The following is a 21127-nucleotide window of genomic DNA, read 5'->3' on the forward strand; positions in this document are numbered from 1 at the left end:
TTTTAAAATTTAAACATGTAAATCAAAATGTCACTCCATAATAATTAAATTGTAATAAAAAAAGAAAAACAAAATCAAGTCCTACTTCAACGGAGATATTGGCAACGCCACAAGACAAGACAACGTTGCCCGGCCTGCACGCTGTTGCTTTTTGATTGAAGGAGTCCCATCACCCCATAACGTTTGCTCGACGCAGATAGGTAAAATCAGAGAGAGAGAGAGAGAGCGCGTGGGCTCCACCCCCCTCCCCTGTCTGCCCGACGTCACCCACCCCCACCCCACCCAGCAGAAATTCTTCTTTTACTATTAGGCTGACGTCACCACGCTCCTGCTCCTATTATATATTATTATAAATTATTATTATTATAAACAATTCTTTTTCTATTTTAATTTTATCCAAAAAAATTATAATTAATCTAACCAGACTCATTGTTCTGCTCTCTATTTAAACTTGAAGTCTACTTATGTTATATTATCTATAATTTTTACCACTATTAAAATTTATTATTTATTTTATAATTTAATAATAAATATTTTAGATAGCTGGTCATATTTTGTTTGAAAATTCAATTAATCTAATTATGAAATTATCTTTAAAGACTTAATATACAAAATAATCAAATATAATCATACACAAAACTAATAATTAAATACATAAATTAATCAGATACACACATAGGTAAAATAAATAATTAAAAACACAAATTAATCAGATACACACATACACAAAATTAACAATTAAATACACAAAACAATAAAATATACACATACATAAAATCAATAATCAAATACACAGATACACAAAATCAATAATTAAACATAAAAATTAATAATTAAATACATAATATTACTTATCGAATACACAAATAAAAAAAAATCACTAAAATCACAAACTCAAATGTGTTCCTGCCTATCGTCAAACAAACTGCTCGTGCAACTGGATTTGGTGGTTGTCGTCTTGCTTGGTCTGTTGCTTGTTATTACTATGTTTGCATATGTTTCGTCACGTCTATTACTTGTCTTCTTTGACTAATTTTCTCTTCCATCGCTTCTGATTAACTCTCTTCTGACATTGAGATGATCGTTGTGAAGGAGAGATAGTGATGTTGGCTTGCCAAAATCAATCATCAAATCTAGCGAGGGAATTGGGGTTTGACAAAAGTTTGGTGAGCCAATTTGGCGATGGCGAGCAACGTTGGAGGTAGGCAATTTTGATTGGCTTGCTATTTATTTCGCTTGGTGAGTAATTTGGCAATGGAGTTAGTCTTATTGTGAGTTTGTTATGTTGTATATTATTATTGTATAATATAAACAACTTACTATATAATATATAATATAAATAGTGTATTTGTAATATCTCAAATTTTTTAAAGGGCTTAAGAGTAATTTTAACTTGTGTCATATGTGAAATTAAGGGTTTAAGTATAATTTTTTACAATTATAGTACTGAATCGACTGTAGTGAATGTCTCAGAGTGTAAATGTCTATGGAAAATGATATGGTCTCGATAAGTGTTTCGAGATAAGATTTATGGTATTAAAAGAAATCGAAATCGAGATAGTTTTCGATACAGTTATAATATAGGTTGAAAAATTGAATTATCGTAGAAGACTTTCGGGAAGTCAATGGAATCCTAAGAGGGCTCCGATTTTGTGCGAGGAATAACCTTTCGGTGGTTTAGGGTTGAAGCGATAGGGTTTGCGGTCAAAACGTAAATTCAGACCTAAGTGTAATTTCTTAAAATTGCCCGATAAGGTCAAAAGGATGATTTTCTAGAATCTTTGGAGATGAAAATGGATAAAGTGTAAAAGGTCAAATTGGAGGGGCAAAAGTGCAATAAGCCAGAAAGATAAAGCTGTCATGGCCGACCAGCCTCTGCCGATTGCTGATCGGCGCATCTGACCATTGGGATCTCAAGGAGACTGGTTGGGGAAGCTCAAGGACCAAGCCTTAACTGACGACGAGCATGAGAGTGGCCGAATTTCAAGATTTACGACCATGGCTTGGTTGGAATGTCGACGCCCTGTAAATGGGCTTTCGAGGTTGGTTGTCGATACTTTTGGGTCATCCGAGGGCAGGTAGAAGTGTAATACCCCAAGAGCTTAGAGAATGGTAGTATATATCGAGGATAAGTAAGGAATGAAACAACACTAGTTGAATAACTTTTGAAATGAATGTAGACAAAAAACTCGAAGGTTAAGCGTGCTTAAGTTGGGGAAGCTCAAGATGGTGATCCCCTAGGAAGTTCGCGTAGGTCTATCAGGATAAGTTGTTCCGATTCTTTCTATCGCTCGATGCGGGATGTTACGGGTGGTATCAGAGCCGACCCTTAGTGAAGGCGATTCGATGAAGGAGATGAGTGATGCTGGGGCGTGAATGCTTGAACAGGGAACGACTCCTAGCAGGCTTCTAGGATGACAGCCCCTAAAGGGGAGAAAATCTGGGACCAGTTGTAAGGTCGCATGATGAGGACATCATGTGCTCAAGGGGGGAGAATGTAATACCCCAAGAGCCCAGAGAAAAGTAATATATATTGAGAATAAGTAAAGAAGGAAACAACATCAGTTGGATACCTTTTGGGTTGAATGTAGGTAAAAAACTCTAGGGTTAAGCATGCTTGAGCTGGGGAAGCTCAAGGATGGGGCACTCCTGAGAAGTTCGCGTAGATCCATCAGGGTAATTTGTTTTGATTATTCCTATCGCTCGATGCAAGATGTTACAAAAAGCGTTTAAGGCATTGAGTTAGGCAGCCATGGGCGTTTCGAGGAGCAATTTCACCTATAAATAAAGCTCGTGTGGCTAAGGGTTTTGCAAGTTTGGAGCTTCAAATCGAAGGGCTTTTGATCCTTTGAGATAGTAGATCAATTATGGAGAATTTGGTGAGCAAATGAGTAAAATCGAGCTAGTCTCAAAGCTCGTTAGAAAAGGAAGGCGGGCGATCTGGTCAAGGCTTTAAACCTCCAATTTAGGCATCTCTGGAGCTTGTTTCGAGCAGCAAGTCGCATCATTAGGATCAACCAAGGGAGAGGATCATCGAGGTGCAAAAATCCCGCATCGTCGATGTGCCGTCGCTTGAGAAGAAGGTCAAAGTGTGGCCTTCACGCACTAGTTTCACTCGCCTAGTCCATGGGCGGCGCGTGGAGGCGGGTGCCTATGAGGTATTTTTCAATTTTTTTGTAAAATGCTTAGAATATTTTTAGGGGATTATTTGTGTAGATATTTATTTTAGAATATTAGTGAGAAAAAATGATAGAAAATTAAGAAAAAATAGATTTTTGATGTTTGATGGAATAAAGTGATGGATAGACTGCCTTTAGGATTGAGATGAAGTGACTCGTGCAAATTTCAAGGTTCAGTACGATAATTGAGATCGGACAAGTAGTTCGAGGTCAAGACACGCATACCGAGTAAGCTTGATAGGTTAAGTTAAGATAAGTAAAATTTCCTAGAAAATCAGAAAAGTTATTTTATGAATTGTTAGAGAGAAATATTTAGTTTGGATTTATTGAGGAAAAATATGAAGAAATAGATGAAATTAGAAAAAATGGAATATTGATATTTATTGAATAAATATAATGGCTAGGGTATGTTGAGGTTCCAAATTGAGTATTTTAGAAGCCTGGCACCAGAATCAAGATATTGTGAGATGCGTTCGAGGTAAGTGGTCTTACCCCCTATAAATGATTTTTTCGAAATCTAATTTTATGTGAACAATTTTATCATATTGACTTGTCTTGATATGCTATGCATCATGTAGATTGCATTTACATGTATTGATGATGAAATGTGTATACATTCTCGGTGATATTATTGGTCATACATTGCATAAGGTTTCAGATTATGAACTGACACCGCTACTCTTCAAGGGTGCACCCATACATCTCGGTCTTGTAAGGAGATTGTAAAAATGGGGAACAACAGTTGGGTGCGGTCGACTCAAACTAGAACTGAATGATGATATTTTGCATATTGCATTCATACATAAAAATATATTTTTGTACCCCTTACTTAGATGATTTATCATTTAATTTGGGTTTTACCTCTGAAATATTCAAACGTTTCAGATTGAGAATATAATGGAAACGAGAATGAATGAGGCATAAAATGACACTTAACAAAGTGTATGATGAATTGAATGTATGATATGTAGCCCGTATATTTAAGTTCTGTTACTTTGAACTTTGAACGTTTTGAAAGACCATGATGTAAGATTTGATTTATAATTAACGTTTGAGAAATGATGATATATGAACTTATTTATAGTTAATATTAAAATTAAGATTTAATTCTAACTTCTGTTTGATGTTTATTCTCTCTCGAGATAGATTATGAAAATTTTAAGATAAATATGAGAAATAATATAGTTTGATAATTGTTTTGAAAGAAAAAATTTATTATTCCAAAATCATCTCAAGTTATAGCACGTATGAAAAAATAAAGTGTTATAGTATTTGGTAGGGATTTTTTTTATTTATATAATATATTTTTTAATAATGTTATTAGATAATAATGATAAATGCATCTTGATTTGTAATATTATTAATTATTAAAAATGTTTAAATTAAAAATAATATATTTATTATATTTCAAAAATTACACTAATAACACTTTTTATAAAGACACTAATTAATATTTATTTTATAATATATAATATATAGAAAATATAAACAATCTTAAAAACCGGTGACGTAGAGAAATGAACGTGATTATCTCATGGGCGTAAAGTAGCCTCCGCATGAGCTGGGAAGCTTCTGGGCATGGAGCAATAATAATGTGAGTGAAGGGCAAAGGCGTAATAAGACACGCTAAGATATTTTGATTGGAAAGATCCGAATCCAACTACTCCCCCTCTTCTCCATCATCATCATCATCATCATCTTCTCCTTGCTCTTCTTCGTTTACTATGACTTTTAAAAAGAGCGAAAAAAATCTCCTCCCCAGCCTCGACGCATCCACCGCTATCAAAGCATATCACGTGAGCGTGGGACCCGCGGTTTTAAAATATCTCTCGCTCCACAGTGTTCTTTAACCCGGGTTAGGGAAGGGGGGCCCCGTGTTTGGTTACGCCGATCCACTTGGCCTGCAATGCATCCTCTTAATCTTAACTAATTAACCATACTAGTAGTTAGTAGTAATAATAATAATAATGATACTTTATTATACGTTTGAGATTATATTAATTTAGTTTAGTGCCAATAACAATGAGATTGATTGAGAAGGCCGCCCTAGACATATTATTATAAGTCTTGGTGATGTGTTGGGTTGAAAAATAAAAATAAAAATATAATACGCTATTTTTAACAAATTTGGAGACTCGTTCATTAGTTAGTTTTTTTCTTTTAACATTCTTTATTATGGTGTTTAATTAATTATATATGGGTCTATACTTAAAAAAAAAAAAAAAAAAAGAGAGAGAGAATGGACAACATACTCATTTTATTTTTATTTTAATAATAATATTAAAATTAAATTTAATCCAATGGATTGGAAGGTGGACATTTGGATCCTTCCCTTCCAATATAATTATATATTAGAGTTCAGTTCACCCTGGGGAGTGGAACGGAAAGGAATAACTAGCAAGTCCAGCCAAACGAGGCCGAAACAAGCCTATCCCAACTATGGTTAAGCCATAAATGGCAGTGGCGCAGTGCGCACGCGGTTCAACTTAACTGAACCCTAGGGTAAAACTAGGGCGCATCGCATCTATATAAACGCGCTATGGGAAAGCTCTTCGTCCTCGTCCTAGCCCTCTTCTTCCTAGTGTCAACTGGTTCTAGGGTTTCTGTCTCTCTAAATCATGGCGGCCGAGGTGGAGTATAGGTGCTTCGTCGGAGGGCTCGCTTGGGCCACCGACGATCATGCCCTGGAGAGGGCCTTTTCTCAGTTCGGTGAAGTCATCGAATCGAAGGTCCGTTACATCCACGTCGCAGAGATCGGATCCGATCCGATTCGGCTTTGTTGACGGCTGATCTGTTCTCTGTGTTACTACTACTCTGTCTGGTTTTACTGTTCTCTGTTACTACTACTCTCTATATGTTACTTTTATTGATCCCTGAAACGGTACGTTCATCTTCCTCTTTCTCAAAAGATGGAGATCGATCGCTTTTCAGTTTCAGTTCAATTCTTAATATATCTCTCCTTCCTGTTTTAATAACGGATCTGATCGGATTTTTGTGGTTTGCTGTCGCTCAGATCATCAATGACCGTGAGACAGGCAGATCCAGAGGGTTCGGATTCGTGACCTTCAACAACGAGCAATCGATGAGGGACGCCATCGAAGGAATGAACGGCCAGGAGCTCGACGGCCGCAATATCACCGTCAACGAGGCGCAGTCCCGCGGAAGCGGCGGCGGTGGCGGCGGCCGTCGTGAAGGTGGCTACAACCGCGGTGGTGGAGGCTACGGTGGCGGTGGATACGGAGGGAACGGTGGATATGGCGGAGGTGGCGGCGGCGGATACGGTAGCGGGCGTGACCGTGGGTACGGGAACAGAGGAGGTTCCCGCTACTCCAGGGGAGGCGGCGCTGCCGAAGGAAACTGGAGGAGTTAGGGCTGAAGCTTTCTCAGAATGAAGGGGGTGGGGGTAGATTAGGGTTTAGTGGTAGTTTCAAGGGGGTTGGGGTGGGGGGTTGCTTATGTTTGATTGTGATTGAAGTTTCTGTGTTTGGTTGCGCGTGGTTACTATCCTTTTTTGACCGCTGGTTGTTCGCTGTGAGACCCTTATGTATTGATTTCATTTACAAAAGTTCGATAATAAAAGTTTAGGGTTTACAGAAGTTCAGGCTTCAAATCGGCCTTGTTCTGAAAGGCATGGGTCCGCTACATGTTTTTTATGACAACGAGACACGGGTATGAATGGCGAGACAGAGACGCCAGATAATTGTTTTCTTTAGAAGTTTTGCGTTTAGAAAGGATTCGGGTTGCGTTTCAATTTGGCGATGGTCTCTTCTCCAGGACTAGGCTTTCACGGAATCGGCTCAGATTTCGTAATGTAGGTAAATAATGTGGGCCGTTTCTACTCTTTATCTTGTTTTTATCACGTTTTGGTATTTACGGGGAAATATATTTAGTTTTTTATTATTATTTTTACCGAGTAGCTGATATTTAGTTTTTATATATATATATATGTACTCAATTTAATTTAAAGATTTTGTACATTAATTTTTCCGCTTAAATTATTTACCTAAAATGACACTGCATTTCTATTCTAGGTCAACTACTGTTGAAGATTAATTTTTTATTCAATAATATTACCTGAGAATAATTTATCAATATTTGGTCCAATATATAATGGAGTTAAATTCATGAGTTCATAAAATATGCCTATATCGTTGGGTAGATTTGTAGATGCGTCTCCTCCCTCTCCCCCAAATAGATTGAATGTAGAAGAAATCCATTAGAGTAGAGAAATCATTTCTATTTCCCGTGCGTTTATTATAAGCCCAAACTTTGTTACCCTTTTTGTGTAGAAGAATTAATTGGTGTGGCATCACTTTTAAAAATTTGTGATTTATTTTTTTCATATACCCCTTTTTTATCAATTAAAAGATACCTCTTAAAATAATATTTTCAAATAAAAAAAATAATAAATCAGATGTCGAGAAACAAGAAAACTCTATAGTAGCATATAAAGATGTAAGTGTTCCCCAACAACATAAAAGATAATTATATAATATAAAAAATGTATTAAAAAAAATGTCTTTATCTAATAACTGCATAATAATACTAAATTATTCACCATTGGAAGAGTGTATTCTTTCTACGGCATCTCTTTCTTTCGCAAAATGAGATTCCATAAGTTGTTGGTCCTTTAGTACACGTGCCTTCACTTGAATGGTGTTTGGTAGCCATAATGATTATATATATATCTACTTGTAATTTGTCGTATTTTCCTCTTTGTTGGTTTTCCTTTTCATTGATATAACTATATCTACGGTTTCCGACCCCGTCCTCATTTCATACGAAGGTGTCCGTCCATCCGCCTTATATATCTTTCTTTGCCCAAAAGTCTTAGGTTCAAGTGGGTCGGTGGGTTTTTCATTTTTTTTTAATTTTAAAAATATAAAATATAAAGACTGAATTTGAATTGAATCGAGATAAGGACAGACTCTCCATCATCTTAAAAAATATAATATAATCTTATTTTAGACACTGTAATTTTTAATTTAATATTATTTTGATCACATATATATTTGGATAAAATTGAAATGGATTATGAAGCGTATTAAATAGTCAGAGGGAATGAAATTGGAATTAATTTTTTTCCCTTAATTGAATTTAGATTTGGAGATGAGTTTTGCAGTCGGAGATGCCATTTCTCACTCCTTGACCCCTTCTATTACTATTCCTAATTATAAAAGATATACTTCCTAATCTAACACTATCATCGTTTTCAATTTTGCTAAACCTTTCCTAGTAAGTCTTTTTTTTTAATTTTTTATGAATTTGTAAAGAGATAAAACTAGATAAAGACATGGCATATACTAAGTAATTTTGAAATGACCGTTCTTGCGTAATTTCTGGTATTGTACCATTGATTACGTTAAGAAGATAAATTACAAGTTAGGCCTTTGATTCTTATATAAGGCAATAATCGAATTCGCAACCTACCGAATTAATATTGACATATTACTTATTTAATCGCTAAACCTATACTTCAGAGACATATATTAGATAATATTGCCCAACATCTTACCTCGTTTATGAAGTCTAAGCATAATGTAATTAGAAACTATTTTAGCTCATAGCAGTAGGTAATATTCATATATAGCACATAAATTTAACAATATTCTATTAGATTTCAATAACAATTTTATTAATCCTTATCCCTTAAACCCAAAAAGGCACAGAAAGAGGTTATAAACAACATAAAAGAATATAAATAAAGTTCACAATATTTGATACTTATTCTAGACCACAATCTAATTGTTTTTTTTTTTAATTATTATCCATTCTAAGTATTAGACATATCTGTAACGAGCTTACAACATATCAACTAAGCTTACAATTAAATTTCAGATTTATGATTCTCAGGGCCTCTATCCTGCCACTAAACTAAAATATTTTTGCTCTTACGAGATGTTTGCACAGCCCAAATAAAAATACACCTTGCTTTTAAAAAAAATTCTTATCGTTTGAATATATTTTTAAAGAGTGTTATAATTCACTTTTATTAAAACTCTTCTCTTAAATCAAAATTAGTTCTACTTTTAAGTTTTACCTAGACTTATTATAATTTTGACCATTTTCACACAAATTATTAGAGTTACATTAATTTTTTTATAATTCAAATTTAATTTATTTGGACTAAGTAATTTAACAAGTCCGTGCAAGAAATAAAATCACTTAAATTTTCCAAAGACCATGTAAGATCTAGTGTAATGGACTCTCTATATCTTTTCAGGATCGAATTTGAAGAAAGAAACCAATAAAAGCACAATAGATATATGCATTAGAGCGGCCCAAGGTCTCTACCAGACTACCAATTATTTAAAATGTCTTATAGCTCTCTCTCGAAGGAATATGAAGTGCGGGCCAATGGTTGTTATTATTGGCGCACAACACGTCTGCCCAAACCTAATGGGCATCCAATTTGGGCTGTTCATACCCAAACCCAATATTTAAATTTCCGTAACTGCGGTATATACAAATTCCAATTTGGGCGTTTAGGTCGAATAATGATCCTTTTGTCCTTTCTTTGAGACTTAGGGCCCATTGTTTTGAGATATAGTGATTAGTAAATAGAATAAAAAAAAGAGTGAAGTGAAATGTAAAGTAATAGAAGGATGAAATAAAAAACATATTAAACAACAAATAACTACAGTGCAGACAAAATTTGATTTTTCTTCCATTTGCTCCCTCACTATTACCTCTCTCAAATGAAGAGAACTCTCTTTCATTCACTTTTTATTATGTTCATTTTCACTTCTTCCCTTCTACTGACTCGTGTACTGTTATGTCTCCTGAATTTTATTTGTTTACGTTATTATATTCAGTGACAATAAATTCAATAGAGAAAATTCAATAAAGAATCCTCTTCGCCTAATACATTCAAATATGATAACATGAATTTGTGATTAATGTGGAAAGTTTTCATAGTATTACTCTTAGCCATATGTGGCTACTGGTTGTAAAGATCAGGAAATTGTAAAACTGGGGGCCCAAAATCTCAATTTTCAGCAAGGGTGGTGGGAGTTTGATTAAGCTTTTACCTGCACAACCAGAGGGAGAACCAAGTGTAGCTTAGATTTCCCCCACAGGTATAATTCAGCAGTTGAGATCGTACATGTGTTAATTTCAAAAAGTCTAGGATTCTAATTGTTATATAACCAGTCATAGGTCCGTATTCGAATCTCACTAATAGATTTCGTAATTTACCTCTCTGTAGAAATAACTGCAGGGGACCCTTAAGGTGAGGGATTTCACTTTTTCGATCCCAAAGTGTAGCTTAGGTTCATAACTTTAAATAGGTTCCAAGCTCCGAACGCATTATACAATTATTTTGTACGGCCGATCCTCCACTTCAACAACAAATGGCGATACCTCAACGACAAAGTGATTTATCTCTAGATCGGGATATAAGTCAAGTGACAAATAAGTGATTAATTGAGATTAATATTAATAAATTACGAGTTTGATACTCGGTCTAAGCAAGAATTAAAGACTCGTCAATAATTGATTTTCTCTGTCAAAATCAAGAACACGAACAACAAGAGATCATATAAGAGTGATAATCCCAAGTGATTTGACTTCAGAGTTTAATTATGAGGATAAATCCATAAATTGCACTTGTAGTGCCTAAAAAATCAAAATATTCTTGATCAAAAGGAAATTTATAGAATTACCCTCACTATTTACATTTGGTAGCAAATATTTTTGGTTAACATACCATCACGAGCGCCCCCCACTGTTCGGCTTCACGATTTCAGTAAGAGAGGTAAATTAGAGAATCTAACAGGTAGATTTCGATCCCTAACACAACCACAAACGTGAGGATAACAAGTATTTTTTATTTTTAAAATTACTCTTTATCTACTGAATTATTTTCTAGGCAGAACTCGAACATAGAACTTGAAGACACAAAAATAATATCTCAATAATTTTTCTTTTATCAGTTCATCTACTCCCTGCAACCAGTTGCCAACAAATATTTGATTTGGGACAACGTGGTTTGCCGAAGTGGTGTTTCGGAGGTACAAAATAATTTCTCCCTCTTCCACATTTGCCGAGTACAATTCGCCTGTACCTCAGTTTCAGAACAGGCCTTCAAATCAGTAATCATGTACCATTAATTAGGTCGAAGCAAAAATCAAAACAAGGTTTTGTGTCTTGTCAGAACGGCCTGAATTTGGCTTTGAACTTAACAAATGCTTTTTGCATAATCATCAATTAGAATGGAATTTTGTGAAATTATTTCACTTGCGATAATAGTCTTTCTGAACTGCCAGCAGTTTCCTGTTGCTAAACATGCAAACCATTGGCTGATGAATCAAATGAGGAAACATGAAAACAATTGATACAGGACTTCAATGCTCAGAATTAGTTATACGATTGGACCTTTCATAAGATACATGTCAAATAGGATACCAAATTTGTGGGAGCGTTGTTTTGGTATTTTTAAAATATTTTTATTTTTAAAATGTCAAGAAATATTTGTAGGCTATTTTTGCAACTTTAAAAAGTTTTGTGGCTATTTTGTAATATAAAAAATATTAAAAATACATTTTCAATTTAAAAACTCATTTTCATCCAAGAATAGAGATGAAATTTTTTCTATCTTTAACTCAAAATTTTTAATTTTTTTAGAATTTATTTAAATACATTATGAAATTTATGATTATTTTTAGATTAAATAACTAGTTTTTATAATTTTCTATATTAGAAATTATATTTACAAAATAACCCTTATATTTTTTTTATTTATGTTTTTCTCCACATTTCCATTTCTTACTTTTTTTAAAAAAAGATGTGCCCTATTTTTATTTTCATTTCGTATCGTATTTTGTAGTCCTTAAGATCGCAACACTCTTACGGCAAACTATCCCTCAAGACTCACTGATTATACCTCCAAACAATAAACACACAATCACTCGATAGGAAGAACAAAAATAGAAATATAACACAGCAATAGAACACAACAAGAGAAACAAGATTTTATCCTAGTTCAGTCTCCAAAAAGAGACCTACATCCAGACTGCCTTAGGCCCATGAAATCTCCACTATCTTGACAACTTTACAGCAATTACATGAACTAGGAAACCCTCTCTTTTCCCTTAGTCTAAAACCCTAGACTACCAAGAGAAGAAATCCCAAGAGAAATACAAAATCTCTCAGCCTAGCTCACTCGCACAACCCTTACAAGATAATCCTGAGATCTCACACCCACAACCGAGTCCTCTCAGCCCCTATTTATAAAGCATAAAGGCAGGTAAGACAGTTACAACTAACTGCCCTTATCCTGACCGGATTTAACCATTTTTCGAGCAGCTTTGAAACAAACTAACTAATACAAATTACAAAATGAAAAATATGCTAACAGACTTCCCAAAAGGAATACTAAGAACAGAAACTAATCTAAAAACAAATGACTTCACAATTCTCCACCCATTTGAATTAGATTCACTGCACTTTAGCTTCCTGCACACCTGCTCCATCTTCAATTCTGATCTGGAATAAAATTTAGCTGCTTGATTTGATGCTGAAGCTTTGAAACTGGAACAACTTTAGTAAATATATCTGCAGCATTATTTTCACCTGCAACTTTGATTAGATCAACAAGTTTATTTTCAATAATATCCCTAACGAAATGATACCTAATGTCTATGTGTTTTGTCCTCTCATGGTGAGCCTGGTTCTTTGACAAATGTATAGCACTTTGACTATCACACATCAAGGTGACTTTAACCTCTAAACCTAGAAGCTCTCCTACTAGCCCCTTAAGCCATATAGCCTATTTAATTGCATCAGCAACAGCTATATATTCTGCCTCGGTAGTGGATAAAGCTACCACATGTTGGAGGCTAGATTTCCAACTAATAGAGGAATTCCACAACTTAAAAACATAACCAGTTGTGGACCTACGTTTATCAAGATCAGCAGCATAATCTGCATCCGAAAAGCCTAAAATACTAGGATTTTCTCCTATCTTAGCTCCACCATAGGACAATACATTCTTGCTAGTGCCCCTTAGGTATCTAAGCATCCATTTTACAGCCATCCAATGGGATCTACTGGGGTTTGCCATGAAGCGGCTGACTACACTCATTGCATGAGCTAGATCGGGGCGGGTACACACCATTCCATACATCAGGCTGCCAACAGCATTTGAGTATGGAATTTTCTCCATTTCTCTTCTCTCCACCTCATCTTTAGGGGATTGATTTGAAGATAATTTGAAATGAGGTGCAAACGGCACACTCACTAGTTTTGAAACAGTCATACCAAACCTAGATAGCAATTTTTCTATATAGGATTTTTGGGATAAGAAAATTTTTCTATGCTGTCTATCCCTAGAGATTTCCATCCCTAGAATCTTTCTAGCCTCACCTAGCTCCTTCATTTCAAATTCAGCCTTTAATTTCTGCTTAAGTTGCTGAATTTCTCTATGGGATTGACTTGCAATAAGCATGTCATCCACGTATAACAGTAAGTATATTGAAATGCTAGGAGATATGTGCTTAAGATACACATAGCAGTCATAGGAACATCTTGAATATCCTTGACCTATCATAACAGTATCAAATTGACGATACCATTGCCTAGGAGATTGTTTGAGCCCATAGAGAGACTTTTTTAGAAAACAAACTTTCTCCACTTTATCCTTAACTTCAAAACCTCTAGGTTGGTTCATATATATCTTTTCTTCCAGCTTTCCATGAAGGAAAGCTGTAGTAACATCCATATGCTCCAATTTCAAGTCTAATTGGGCAGTGATGGCCAGCAAAACCCTTATTGATGTATGCCTTACAACTGGGGAGAAAACTTCATTGTAATCAACCCCTTGGACTTGAGTAAACCCTCTAGCAACTAGCCTAGCTTTGAATCTAGGCTTAGAATTTTCATCAGCTCCTTCTTTTATTTTGTAGAGCCATTTGCAGCTTACAATCCTTTTCCCTTTTGGTTTTTCTACCAGTTCCCAGGTTTGGTTTTTCTTAAGGGAAGATATTTATGATTTCATGGCTTCTATCCATTTTTGGGAATCCTTAGATGCTATAGCTTGGTCATAGGATTGAGGCTCTTCATCAGAAATTTTGGAGGCACTATGTAAGGCATAGGCTACTAAATCTGAGAAGCCAAACCTAAGAGGTGGCCTGCGGACTCTAAGCTGCCTATCTCTAGCCACACTATACCTGTTTGGATTTAGCTGATCACCAATGCTAGAATCAGCATCACTGTCGGCTTCTTCTTCCTCATATTGAGAGGTTTCAGCATCCCGATCTTCTTCTTGGACTTGATCATTTGGGCCCAGATCTAGTTCAGGCTCTATTTCAATTATTTCAAACTCTATACCTTGAATATCTATCTTCATAAAGTCCTCATTTCTATTTAGGTCCTTCTGGGTTTCATTTTTGCTTAGACTCATAGTAGTTGACTCATCAAATGTCACATCCCTTGAGATTATTGTCCTAGGTCCTTCTTGTTCAAGGTTCCATAGTTTATATCCCTTCACACCAGTTGGGTAACCTATAAAGAGACATTTCTTAGCCCTGGGTTCAAGCTTGCCTTGCTTCACATGAGCATAGGCTAAGCACCCAAATACTCTAAGGTGAGAAAGGCTAGGCTTGTGACCTATCCATTTCTCATAAGGAGTTTGCAAATCTATGGCTTTAGATGGGGTTCAGTTGAGAATATGGACTGCAGTGGATACTGCTTCTCCCCAGAAATTTTTTGGCAAATGAGCGTGGAATAACATACATCTTACCATTTCTAAAATTGTCCGGTTCATTCTCTCAGCCACCCCGTTTTGCTGGGAATTTTCAGGCACTGTTAAGTGCCTAATTATGCCATTTTCTTTGCACATTTCATTGAATTCCTTATTGCAGAATTCCAATCCATTATCTGTCCTAATGGTTTTAATTTTCTTGCCCATTTGAGCTTCTACCATTGTCTTCCAATTTCTAAAGGTCCCATAAGTTTGATCTTTAGTTTTTAGCACATAAACCCACAACATTCTAGAATAATCATCTATGATAGAAAGGAAATATCTAAAACCTCCATGGGTTGGGGTTTGGACTGGTCCCCACAAGTCCGAGTGTATATAATCTAAGATAGACTTAGATGAGTGAATGACAGTCTTATTAAACCTAAGTTTTGTTGCCTTCCCATAGATGCAAGACTCATATTTGGACAAAATTGAGACTTGGTTATTTTCTAAGATCCCTTGTTTAGCTAACTCCTTGAGCCCTTGCTCACTTATATGTGACATTCTTAGATGCCACAGTTTTGCCAAATCTTGGGATTTGCTACTTACTGCTGCAACCTCACCACTTAAGGTGGAGGCTTATAAGATATAAATTCCATTTTGCAGTTTAGATTTCATGCAGACAAGTGACCCCTTTGCTACTGATATGGCCCCTGTTTCTCCTTTGAATTTTAGGCCATTTTTGCTACAGTTTTGCCAAATCTTGTGTTTCTCCTAGTTGTCTGTCTTCATCCTCATAGTTTACTCCTATATTCTCTAAGTCAAGACATAGCTTATTGAATTCATCAAGATGCTCTTGAAGCTTCTGGTTTTCTTGCATCTTATATGTGAAGAATTTGGCCTTTAAATATAGCCTACTGGATAAAGTCTTCTTTAAATAAAGAGACTCCAATTTCATCCAGATTTTGGTGGCTATTTTTAATTTTGAAACTTCTCGGAGAACTTTGTCTCCAAGACTCAAGATAAGCATACTGAATGCTTTCTTGTTAATTTCCTTATCCTCTAAAGATATGGTTTTAGGATCCTTACCTTCAGAGCTTCCCTCGGTAGTTACCTCTTGTTCGATTGCTTTTTCCAATCTGAGACTGCACAGCAGGGCTTCCATTTTGATCCGCCAGAGACCAAAATCATTGCTGCCGTCGAACTTCTCCACATCATATCGGGTGGCCGATGAGGGTGCCATAATCGCCTACCAAAGCTGATTCTGGTTTCTTGAGAATCTTGAAAATCTTGATAGAGTTGCTGGAGATGATCCCTGGAGCTCTGATACCAAATTGTAGTCCTTAAGATCGCAACACTCTTACAGCAAACTACCCCTCAAGACTCACTGATTATACCCCCAAACAATAAACACACAATCACTCGATAGGAAAAACAAAAATAGGAATAGAACACAGCAATAAAACACAACAAGAGAAACAAGATTTTATCCTGGTTCAGTCTCCAAAAAGAGACCTACATCCAGATTGCCTTAGGCCCATGAAATCTCCACTATCTTGGCAACTTTACAGTAACTATATGAACTAGGAAACCCTCTCTTTTCCCTTAGTCTAAAACCCTAGACTACCAAGAGAAGAAATCCCAAGAGAAATACAAAATCTCTCAGCCTAGCTCACCCGCACAACCCTTACAAGATAATCCTGAGATCTCACACCCACAACCGAGCCCTCTCAGCCCCTATTTATAAAGCATAAAGGCGGGCAAGGCAGTTACAACTAACTGCCCTTATCCTGACCGGATTTAACCATTTTCCGGGCAGCTTTGAAACAAACTAACTAATACAAATTACAAAATGAAAAATATGCTAACAGACTTCCCAAAGGGAATACTAAGAACAAAAACTAATCTAAAAACAAATGACTTCACATATTTGTTTTCTGTTTTCATTTCAGTGCAATTTAAACCAGCATTCTGTACTCTATCAACAAGAATACCTCAAATTTGATCTGCATATGACATGACAACTAGGAGAAACACAAGGCAAGAGGAACATTTACATTTCAGATCTCACAGCTAGTAAATGGTTTGAATTGATTTGATCCAAAGAATATGAAAGTAAAAAGTAAAATATCTTCAAGGATCAACTTCCTTGATTTCTATAAGTTTTTTCTTTAGAGTGAGATGGCTAGAATTTCTAAACTGTTTGGATCTTATATTGGAGACGACAGTCCAGGACCTCATGGGGATAGGAACACTTGGTTTTTCCATATTGTATTTTTCTATCTTTTGGGGATCTGTATTCATAAGAAGAAAGGATTTCTGAAACCAACTGCAGTTTAATGTCATGAACTGTAAACCATGGAAATCAGGTTTTATTTGGATATAAAAAGGAACTCTAGTCTACTCTATGTGAAGAATTAAAAAAAAAATAGCAAGAGTTGCTATACATGGCAATAATACTACTATTTTTCAATACAAATATAAAACACTACTCAAATGGATTGAGTTATAAAGGAAACGATATCTTAAAGTTAGCAGACAAAATTGAATTGCATTTAGAATAAAATCATGATTTCTCATAGCCAAAAACTGAAAGCAAAGGTGTTCTTGCATGAACTTCAATCATCTGTTTCTAGAGATAGTTTTCACCCCAAGGGCTTCCACTATCCCAGCCTCCAACAATTCCATAGGAGTTAAAATGAAATGTGGCTGTCATTTTAAGATTATGTAAAGACTTACAGCCTAATGGTTTAGTTATTCCCAAGTAGTGAAAAAGGGTATTCTGTTAATAGCCCGACACTGAAATAAGAGAATCCTAAAGAAAGAAAGGAAAAGAAAACAATGATTTGTATGATCATGCAGCAGAGTAATAGAAAAGAAACGTCAATTTCATATTGGTCTTTTCAGACAATGACAACACAACAGCACAAAGACAGGAGAATCCATACCTCAACGATATCTTGGCATCGTGCACTGAATCTTCTCTAACCTTACGATACTAGTACGGGGGATAAGCCTGTGGTAGATTAAATGTAGTTGACAAATTTTAACTCATTTTGAATTCCTAGCCAAACTCTGGGCTCTGGTCCATTAACGTGAGCATGATCTTTCAACAACTTGGAGTAAGAACTTCATTGGCACAGCCACAAGAGAGGATTTCTGATTGGGGATGGAGAAACGTACGTGTTCATTCAGTTATTATCCCTGATTTTCATTTTTTTCTTTTTCCAGATGGCTCGTGTCCAATTCAGTGCCATATCTTTTACACTTGACATATGCCACATATGCATTATCAACTAGAAGCTATTCTATTTATGGCTTCAAACTGCTCCCGTGAAATCAAATGTGCAACAATTATATAATAAAGGAAAAGTTAAGACAAGCAATAAAAACTGCTTGTCATTTGGCTGGAGGTCTTAATTGCACTAATTCACATAAACAGCAAGTTCCCATGCTTATTCCGCATGGAATAAAATGCCTTAAGAGAACCTTCTCCCCCATGCTACTAAATCCAGCAATTAAATCCCTATTTTGCAAATTTCATTTTTTTATCTCATCGTTCAGACTAAAAACAGATTCTACGCTTTCACTTGCAATGTAGGGCCATATCCGGGTAGCCGACTTCTATATCCTGTCCATAAAGTCAGATATGTGGTTCCAGGTTTGTTGCATATCAAAAATGTTTCTGATAGCATTTTAAAGGCATAATTTATGTTAACTTCTAGTAATCCACAAACAAAATAATGGCCTTGGACCATTAACGATCCAAGGTGCCCAACTAGGGAAGGACCACCCGCAGAAGACCTCAAGAAACGGGAAAGGAAGGAAAACACATATGTCACTTTCCAGACGAGAGAGATTGGATGATAAGGATTCCACGTATCAGTAGGAAGTTGTATCTCATTTCTCAAAGCTTCACTTTTCTTCGTACAGATTCCTAAAAAGTTGCAGAAGTAATTTTCAACTAATGATCACCAGCCCCACTAGCGTGTGGCTATATCCCCATTGACATGACTTGTGCCAACTTGACTATAAGGACCACAGGTACTTAATTTTTCTAATTGTGCTGTAGTTTCTCATAGCGAATGGTTTACAGTATGCATAGAAGTTTTCATCTTGGAACAGTAATGGTAGAATTTTCAAAACTTTCCCTCTACAAACACATGTTTAAGATTATGAAGAAAAATTAAGTAAAAAATAATATGAGAACAAGTCAAAAGAATTTTCTTTCATGGTTCATTACGTAACTAAAGTGAATGAAATTGGTTAATTTAACAGGTAAGCATGCCAATACAAAATAAAATATCAATGTATATAGGAGCAGAGACAACTATATTCTTCTCCAGGAATAGGTTTGTTGCAAGCTGGATAATGAAAAATAATATTGCTTTCACCCTCATTGACAAGAACAAGATCCTAAATGCAACATTACCGAAAAGAGAAGCAGCCTGCATTTTTCTATTACTGGAGGCTTCTTAGACCCCAACTTCATCCTTTTACCTTTTCATTTTAAGGAATTTGGTACATTGATTGTACAAGAAAATGGACTAGATTGACGCCTACTTGCAAGATTTTATCTAATATAGAGCCATAGGTTGGGACTACCCTAGCTATCCACTTGCAGCCTAAAGCCATAGGTATCGCACGCCAACCCTTGGAAATCAGATGCTCTTAAAGAGATTTTGATATCATTCCAAGACAGATATTTAGAGGTTCCTCCAAGAAATTGTGTCCATTCCTCCATTTAGACGCTCCTCCAATGAGCATATTTTGGAATATGAATATGGTTCTCCTTACTGCTATCTGAGAAACCTAACCAAGATGATGTGGCTGGCCTCCAAGACAGTCCAGCAGACGGCTACACACATAAAAGGAAAAAAAATGCATTGTGCTAATGTAGTCTTTTTTTCTTTTTTTTTTTTTAGCTTGGCCGCGGGGGCTAAGACACAGGATTCTTTTGTAAGTAGCATATATTCCAAGTGCCAAGAGAGCAACTGCCTTGCCAAATTTGCAAAAATTAACATAGAATCTTCTTATTAAGGTGGTTTGTTGACCAATTGCAAGACTATATAAGTATCCTCATAGCCACAAACTATCCTGGATACAGAAGAGGAGGCGACAGGCAGAAATAGCTTTTATAGCAACTTGTATTGGGGGCAATAGCAAAAAGAAAAAGGAAATAAATAAAGGCCCTGTCCAAAAGTGACAAAGCATTTTCTTCTTCCATGAGAGTTAAAGATTCCAAAAGGCAAAAGGCAAAGGAGCAGATGGTAAAGTCAACAAAGTGGACCGACTTGAATTTGCATCCAGGCCTAGAAAGAATACATAACATCATTACAGTTTGGTATTCCACAAGTAACCTAATATTAGCAAGTATATCATTGTCGGATTAAATAAAAAACAAGTGAGAAGGTGAAAAGATTTATGTGAAATCCCAGCTCAACCAATGAGCAGTCAATAGAAGTAAAAATCTAATCACTTCCTTCACTTGAAACTGACGAAAGTTAATTGAAAAGAATGGTTCCCCTATCCTATAATGAGCTATAATTAAAGAACAAGTTGGCTACTACAACTAACCATGTTAATGATGACTTGACGTATAGCCAAAAAACCAAGAGAACATATCATTCATGGATTTGCTTGTTACATTGGTGCCATGGTACATTGTTTTTATGTGCTATATCTATTCTCGAGGATGAAAGGACCCAGTTTCATCGGTTAAGAAAAAAGGGTTCCCGCTGTTATTTCCCTAATATCAACTTTTTGTGTTTTCTGGTGCCTTAACGAAGGAACCAGAACCATGGTTCTAAAAAGTACAGTAAAGTAAATATCAACAACCAAACTAAGACCTGTATTCCGATTTGGTTCTGATGGATTATGAACATGTATAGCACAGTTTTTTTGTTGTTTGCACTTATGCTCAGTTTCAATATAGTAGATAAGCGACCATGAAGAAAATGAATAAACAATAAACATTAACAAACAAGAAGAGCCGCTCGTACTTCAGACTGACGTTAAGCAGAACCATGAATTTGACAAATCAACTGCAAAGGCTAGAAGGCAGAGTTCATGCAACTTTTATAAAATCAGATAATATGCAAACCTAAAATTTAGTTTCAAAAGTCACAGTAACGTTGTAATTGTTAAGACTCTAGATGGTTACGGGGGGCAACGAGCATTTTCTACACCGCGGAGAACAAGTGACTTTTGTGCCCGACGACAAAACACCAGTTGGAGGGAAAACTAATTGCATCTGCTACGACTCCTC

The 21127-nt window shown here is 35.8% G+C and overlaps 1 protein-coding gene across 2 annotated transcripts; it reads left to right on the plus strand.

Annotated features, from left to right (window-relative positions):
- The first annotated feature begins 5720 nt into the window (after positions 1 to 5720).
- Positions 5721 to 6775, plus strand: LOC127786860 (glycine-rich RNA-binding protein GRP2A-like). 2 transcript variants are annotated; one of them, XM_052314568.1, is made up of 2 exons: positions 5721 to 5908; positions 6193 to 6775. In XM_052314568.1, the coding sequence occupies exons 1-2, from the start codon at positions 5798 to 5800 to the stop codon at positions 6547 to 6549; spliced, it is 468 nt and encodes a 155-aa protein (XP_052170528.1). In that variant the 5' UTR covers positions 5721 to 5797; the 3' UTR covers positions 6550 to 6775. The 2 variants fall into 2 exon arrangements, with proteins under 2 accessions (XP_052170528.1, XP_052170537.1); XM_052314577.1 differs by having other exon boundaries at positions 5889 to 6060.
- The last annotated feature ends 14352 nt before the right edge of the window (positions 6776 to 21127 follow it).

This window comes from Diospyros lotus, chromosome 1 (assembly GCF_014633365.1).
Source record: "Diospyros lotus cultivar Yz01 chromosome 1, ASM1463336v1, whole genome shotgun sequence".
NCBI classification, from domain to species: domain Eukaryota; kingdom Viridiplantae; phylum Streptophyta; class Magnoliopsida; order Ericales; family Ebenaceae; genus Diospyros; species Diospyros lotus.